Genomic DNA, 8,024 nt, shown 5'->3' with positions numbered 1-8,024 from the left:
ATATATAGATTAAATTTCAAGAAATAGATGTATAGAGATTAAATTCTAAATTTATGAAAAAATATAAGGACTTATAACTATTTTAACCAAATAATATAAACAGACCAAAGTCTTTTATTACTACAAAATTATTTTTATTGTATTTTTTTATTCTTCTTTTGTCTCTTTCTTCTTATTTTTTAGCTCCATTGAATCTTCTTACCTATTTTATTTTATTTCCTTTCCTAGCATAATTGATCCTTATGCTTCACTTACCCCTCTTTTTAATTCTTAGAGTAATCTACTTAAAGTTTTTTTTTGTTTGAACAAGCAATCTACTTAAAGTTATTTTCTATTATTAGTACTCTAATATTTTTCGTGTCTATCTTTTAGTGGGAAAACAAGTTGTGATAAGTTTCAAGAATAATAAAACAAATAATAAAACAAGCCAAGAGAAGAAGTTAAATTGCTAGCAACGTACGAATGATTTATTGCATTATTGTATTTTCAAACAAATTCATATTTAATGCATTCTTATTGGTGTAGAAATTTATATGCACACAATAACTTAAGTAATGTAACGTGTTAGAAAATTTAGTTAATTACTAAAAAAAATCAATTCTATTACCAAAAAAAAAGTTTGATTATATTTATTTGATTTTGAGAGATTTTATTAATTGTGATGCGTTGCCAATATATATAGTACGATAATGTATAAAATACATACAATTTTCACAAGGCCCCAATTTTATTATACGGATACATCCTGTTATATTACAATAGAAATATTATCTTGAAACTTGCATTTCTACATACGATAAATAGGCTTGGCACAAAGATTAGTCTTCCTTGGCACCGAAGTACCAAAGTTCTCAGTCATGTCCAATTCATTTGGCGACATTCCACTAGGAAGCTCCCAATCAAAACAATGCACCAATTGAGCTAGAATAAGTTTAACTGTGATTAACCCTAGTTTCTTCCCTGGGCATACTCTACGGCCTGAACCAAATGGGATGAGTTCAAAATCATGTCCATGAAGTTCTATATTGCTATTAATGAACCTTTCAGGAAAAAACTCTTCAACATTACTGGACCACACATTAGGATCTCTCCCAATTGCCCAAACGTTCACTAAGACCCTTGACTTTTTTGGTATGTAACAACCATCAATAACTATGTCCTCCATTGACTCACGAGGAACTAGTAAAGGTGCAATAGGATGAAGCCTTAAAGTTTCTCTCACAACCATATCTAGGTACTCCAATTTTGGTAAATCAGTTTCCTCCACCATTCTTTTCCCGATAACACTTTCTAACTCTTGCTGGAATTTTCGCATTACACTCGGATGCCTTATGAGCTCTGATAATGCCCACTCCAATGTTGCAGCTGAGGTGTCCAAGGAAGCCACAATCATATCTATTGTTATGGCTTTGATGCTATTCCGATCCATTATATCACCATCGGGATTCATTTGCTTATTTAATTCTGTAAGCATCATACCAACAAAATCATCTTGCTTTTGTTGCTGATGGTCGTTAATAATCATCTCAAGGGCTTTGTCAAGTTTTTCACCAAGTGTCCTTGTACGGGCTTTGAGTCCCTACATGGTTGACAATAATCAACACAATTCATTCAATGGTTGTTCGTAATGTTTATGGTTAATTTGTTTTGATATAGTATATTAAAATACACACAAACACAATACCTGTAGGTCAAAAGCACCCAAAAAAGGCACAAAATCTGCAAGATTGAAAGCTCCTGCCAAGTAAGTGAGCTCACCAATAAGGTCCTTGAGGTTAAATTCCTCATACTTCTTCACAGGCCCCAAAATCATCTTCAGAGTCATCTTTTCATTAAGATCCCCCACCTTCTTACTAATGTTAACCACTTCTTTTGCTACTGCAGCTTCTTTCAAAGATTCAATGAAATGCGCTAGCACCTCCTTCCTCGATGGTGCAAATGATTCAATTTTCGATGCATTAAAAAGTTGCTGATTACAAAACTTCCTCACACTGCGCCAATATGGTCCAAGTTCTGTGAATGCTATTCCCTTTTTGCCATTGCAAATTGATTGTAGCACTTGAACTTTTGGTCTACTTGCAAAAACAACATCATGTGTCTTAAGAAACATCTCGGCAACTGAAGGGCTTGAAACGACAATAGTTGGCACAGAGCCTAGCCTTATAGATATTATAGGACCATGTTTTTTGGCCAAGTGGTAAAGGGATCGGTGTGGAAGCATGCCTAACATGTGGAGGTTCCCAATGATTGGCAAGGGTCGAGGACCAGGAAAGGCTTTCCCTTTTCCTTTGCCTTGTTTCGAGATGTAAAATAGAATGTAAAAGGAGCAAAAAATTACAAGGAGTGTAAGAAGAGTTTCCACTGAAGGATCCATTGTTGTTAATCAATTAACCTAATTGATATGCCTCTACTGCATATCCCAATTTATAGATATTTTCTATATTTTTTTAATATAAATGGAGAAAAAAGGGCACAACTCCCCCGCCATCATATTTGATTTGAATATTTTTTACTTCTTTCTATCAGAAATTATTTTATAAAATTTTTATCACTTAAGTCATACCACTAACCAATTAAAATAATTTAAGAGTATTTATTTTTAGGTTATACATTTCTCTCAACACACCCAATATTTTTTTAACATATCAATGTTTTAGACTATTGGTAACGAAATTGAAAAAAGGTATGATAAGAGACCAAAAAAATACATGAAAGTAGAGTTTCCTTACATGACCCGTAATCAATGACCCATGTATATTTATATAAAAAAAACTATTCTTGGGTACCCTAAAACAATCTTGGATGTTGAGTGTTCCACCATAAAAAAATATAAATTAAATTTATACATTAATTTAATTATAATGTACAATTTGATATATGATTTTTTTGTGTAATTATAAACATAAAATTAATATTTTATTTTATTTTATATATTTTATTTTTATTTAATTGTAAACATTTAAATAAATAGATATATACATTTATTTTCATATTAGATTAATACGATTGTTTTTGTATATAACATTCAACATAAAACAGTGCTAATTCAAAGATATTATTAATTATTTTTTAAAATCAAATTAAAATTTTATTCAAAAAATCAAAGATAATGTATAACATTACATATTAAATTAAAAATTAAAATTCACATATAATTATGATAATATTATGGATAATCAATTAAGGTAAATGATATGCGTCTAACGTCTATCGCCTTTCCCTTTTATTTGTAGATTTATATATCAATTATAACAAATAACTATATAGATTCTTTTCCTGTATATTTTATATATAAATGGACAGGAAAAAAGAAGGCACAACAAGTCAACAACTCTTCGGCGATCGTATTTAACACAAACCTAGGATGTTGGCTGTTTGACCATAAATTTATAATATTTAGACAGCAGATTATATATATATATAATACGTATGTAGAAAAAATTAAACAATGAAGTTGACAGCTATTAACTATAAAGTTTTGCTTTTAAAATGTAGAAAAGCTCCAAATATAACATGTTAAATATTATAAATAATGATTAAAAAGATATATCGAATTGTTAAATAAGTATTTTTAGTATTTAATGTGATGATTAAGCTTACTGGATGAGCTTGATTAAATTATTAAGTAATTTAAAGGTGGTTGAACTAGGTACATTTTGAGCCTTGATAAATAGTATGAATGCAAAACTGATTGTTTTGAAATGATATTATATAACATGATTGGTTGATTACTAAATGTTGTTGGTTGTTTGTATAGCATGTGTTATTATGAAATGAAAGTTTGAATGTTTTAATTGTATGTTTTAGCGAGATGCCATGGAATGAATTAATTGAAAGTTGCTATACATACACTGGAAAATTCCTTTTGTAGCATGTTAAATTGCTTTTGAAATGATTATCAAACTGAGGCATGTTAGAATGTCAATGAATTGTTTGTGAAATCAAATTCTTGACAAGTGTTTCCATTAAATGGAAATGAATGATATAATGAAGGCGTTTAAAGTATGGCACTAAAATGTTATTGTAATAGACACATGTACTTGTTATATCTTGCATGAAATAATGTATGTGCATAGGGTGGGATATTGTACATGACGGAGGAGTTCCGTGGAGTAACGACAATAGATTAAGACCGTATTAATGTTGTCAATGCACTACACCAGGAGTAATGAGGAGAATGATGATTATATCACATAATGATTGGTAGTATAACTTCATTGTTTATAATGGTGGTTTAACTACAATGAGCACAACTCGAAATGTTTGGCATTTGGTAGAAGAGTTCTGGGGAACTCGTGGAGTGTAGCAAATGGTTAGGTAGGAATCATTTTTGCATTGTATTATGTCAATGGCACATTCGAATGATAACGTTTTATGCTACGTATTGTGTTTCATTAATTTGTTGATTGCTATTTGTATGAATAATTGAGTGTTCTTATTGTTTTAGACTCACACTGAGCTAGTTAGCTCAACCCTTAGTTTCAAACATTTTAGGTAATGCTCGAGACTAGGAACAGACCCAGCATACAGACATACAACGAACTTCGGGCTAAACATTTATTTTGCTTAAAATTTTATTAAGGTTTATTTGGTTTTTTGAACTATAGAATTATTTGGTCTATAGAATTATTTGGTCTGTAGTTTCCTAAAAAAATATTAATTCAAGAAATTGAGCAAAGTTAGAAATCTAGATCTATAATTAGGCACAAGTTAGGGGGTTAGGAGGTATGATTTTATATAATATATAATTTTATGGGACTTTCAATGTAAGTCCAAATTTGACGTGAAAAAAGTCACTAAATAGGTACGTATATATATATGAAATATATATTTGTATATGGTTATGTAATGTTTGTGTATGGAAATAAAAATAAATAATATAATGTGGACTCTTATAACATGCAAATTTTATCGATAATGCATATCCATGCATGCACGAACCCGTAAGTGAATTACGAGATTTATGATATTGTGAGTTTTAATTAGTGCAAAATGATATTATTGGGAAATGCTAAGTGCGAGCTCAATAGTATTGCGAGCCAATTATATTGTGTAATAAAATGTGATTAAATAGATATGTTTGCAATGCAAACACTTGAAACCGTTGGATATTATTGGCATGCCATAGGATTGTGAGTACTCGCCCTTTTTATTATGTGTTAGGCATTGTAGCCCGGAGATAGTGTTGCATAGATAAGGGAATACCGAGCATAGCTCCATTCACCGCAGATAGCGTGGTGTGTTTGGAGAATGTGAGAAAATGTGCTACACTTGCATGGAGATAGCGTATGACTTTATGAGTGGTCTGGTGTTTTTCAGAGATTCGTTTATCTAATGAGTATATAATTTGACTATGTTTCATATTCATGAATTGCCAATATATCATTGTGTTGAGTATGAAAATTGTGTTATATGTGAATTGTTAAAATATATTTAAATGCTAACATGCCTGGTGTGTATATATTTGTGTTGTATGAATGTGTAGTCACTCAGCTTTCCCAAGCTCACCCCCTTACTTTCCTTTGCAGATAAATAGTTCCCGAGTTAGCGAGGAGGGTGGCAAATCTGTGATCCATCGCAAGACATTTTTTTTAGAGTATGTGTGTTTAGATTTTAAACTCTGAAGTGAAGGCAATATGGGTCGTTCCAAGGGTTTGGTACTAGAATTTGACTTAGACATAGACATTTTAAATAAAATTTTCAACGGGTTGTAAATGGACATTATGGATTGCTACTTTGTTTTTGAGATTTTTTAATGTTATAACCGCTTGCTTGATTGCTTGATTGGATGGTTTTATTACTTCCTTAATGTGATGATAATTAAATGAACTAACAATTTTTTGCAGTTAAGGGAGATTGTCGAGTATTAAGGTACACCACCTTATACCTTCTGATTGTGTGAATTTAATGATTAATTTAGAAAAGCATGCACTTAGGTCTAATTTCCTATACGAAATATTTTTGCAAATGTGTGGTGTGTAAGGTTGGTTGGTGTGGTTCGTAAAGTTTTAAATGGAGTCACCTCTGTGGATAATGTGATGTTACGAATTTGGGTCGAACCGTCCCAGTCGGGTTTGGGGTGTCACATTAAGTGGTATCAGAACTAGGTTTACAAAAACCCGAGTAGAGCCTTAATTTTTGAGAAATTAACATTTTTGAAAATATAAACACATTGAGTTTTTTTTAAATTAAAAAAGAGAATTGTTTTAACCTTTTCGACAAACATCACATTGTATGAAAATCAGTCGTAAATGGGGTAGGAACGAGAACACATTGCCTTATTTGAAATTCTATTCTTTAATTTTTTTTTGCCTTGGATCACTTGCCACTTCTCAATTTTCTGTTTTATTTAAATTTATGTAAATAATATATAGAATGTCTCCTAGATACAGGCATCTAGCTATTAATGCACCGGTGGGACCATCGTTGGGGCAAGCTGCACCTGGAACTGGTTTCGAGCCCTTAGTTCAAGCGCTGATTGGAGCATTTCAAAGCATAGTTGGTGGGAACCCCGTCCCAACTGCCAAAAGGTTCCCACTCTAACGACTCTGAGCTTTGGGTGGTAAAGAATTTCGGGGAGCTAAAGGAGATTATTCAACCATTGCTGAATATTGGTTGGAGAGTGTTGAAAGCATCCTTGAGCGGATGGGATGCTCAGATGGGGAGATGTTGGGTTGAACCTATCCCTACTAAATGGTGAACCTCATTGCTGGTGGAATACGGTAAAGACAGGGACCGCTACTGATTACCTTTGGAGTTCTTTTTGGAGTCTTTTGGAAAGAAGTATTCGGTAGAGCAGTATCTAGATGCTAGAAAATGAGAGGTTTTGGATCTGGTTCAAGGTAGTATGTCTGTGGTTTAGTACGAGTCTGAGTTTGTGCGGCTCGACAGTATGCTTCGGAGATGGTGTTCTCTGAGAAAGAGAGGTGTAAGAGGTTCTGGTTTGGGCTAAATTGGGACATTTGAGTATATCTAGCAGCACAGAGCACTGAAGCCTTCACTGATTTGGTAGAGAAGGCTAAGGCCACCAAGACCAATTATATCTGAGTCCGGGAAAATGGTTCCAACCAGTCAAAATCTTCGAAAAAGCCAGGCAAGAGAGGCTGTGATTTCTAGAAGTCTGATATGGGTGCTCAATGAGACTCTCAACTGAGCCGGACTAGATTGTAGAGCACCGCAGTAGTTTCTAAGGATACATCGACTGAGGTAACGACTTGTGAGCATTGTGGACGTAGGCACTTAAGAGTGTATTGGAGATTTTCGGGGTGTGCCTTCATTATGGGTCCATGGAGCATTGATTACAAGACTGCCCAAAGAGAGTTGAGTTGTTTTAGCCTACCGTACTAGTTAGAGGCCGAGGTTGTGGTCGTAAAGAAAGATTGATGGGTCAGAGGATAGTTGCCTATACAGTAGTTGCACCAACTGAATCTCGTGAACCTGTTTGTGTCTATGCTGTGAGGGAGCCGTAGGACCACGAGATGATGAATGTGATTTCAAGTACATTCATTTTGCAATCATTTTCTATATTTTCATTAGTATATTCGAGTTCCATCCACTCGTATATTGAGAGTGATCTAGTTAGTGAGTTGGGGATTCAGTTTGGGTGATTGTTGATTGGTTCTCGAAGAGTGCACATTTTGTAGCAGTGCATACTAATTACTTGATGGAGAGATTAGCTATGTTGTATGTGGTGAAGATAGTCCTACTTCATGGTGTACCAATTTTGATAATTTATGATAGAGATCCACGTTTTACCTCGATATTTTGGAGGAGTCTTCAGGGAGCATTGGGTTTGAAGTTTAACTTTAGAATGACTTATCATCCTCGGACAGATGGTCAATCAAAACGAGTAATTCAGATACTCGAGGAAATGTAGCAAAAGTATCATTCTGACCCATCGCATATTGTTTCGATAGAGGAGATTGAGGTTCGATCTGGTCTTACCTATGAGGAGGAACCGATCGAGATCCTAGCTCGTGAGGTTAGGGTGTTGCGTAACAAGAGCATACCTTTAGTAAAGGCTT

The 8,024-nt window shown here is 33.6% G+C and overlaps 1 protein-coding gene across 1 annotated transcript; it reads right to left on the bottom strand.

The window, feature by feature from the left end:
* Positions 1-708: 708 nt before the first annotated feature.
* On the bottom strand, positions 709-2,398 carry LOC107892022 (cytochrome P450 CYP736A12). The gene is made up of 2 exons (XM_016816989.2): positions 1,685-2,398; positions 709-1,579 (listed from the first exon to the last, which is right to left on the bottom strand). Exons 1-2 carry the CDS (start codon positions 2,372-2,374, stop codon positions 788-790), a joined length of 1,482 nt encoding a protein of 493 aa, XP_016672478.1. The 5' UTR covers positions 2,375-2,398; the 3' UTR covers positions 709-787.
* Between the last annotated feature and the right edge of the window lie 5,626 nt (positions 2,399-8,024).

Source organism: Gossypium hirsutum, chromosome D09, assembly GCF_007990345.1.
Source record: "Gossypium hirsutum isolate 1008001.06 chromosome D09, Gossypium_hirsutum_v2.1, whole genome shotgun sequence".
NCBI classification, from domain to species: Eukaryota; Viridiplantae; Streptophyta; class Magnoliopsida; order Malvales; family Malvaceae; genus Gossypium; species Gossypium hirsutum.
Note: the sequence above shows the minus strand (reverse complement) of the source record. Positions and strands in the feature narration are given on the sequence as shown.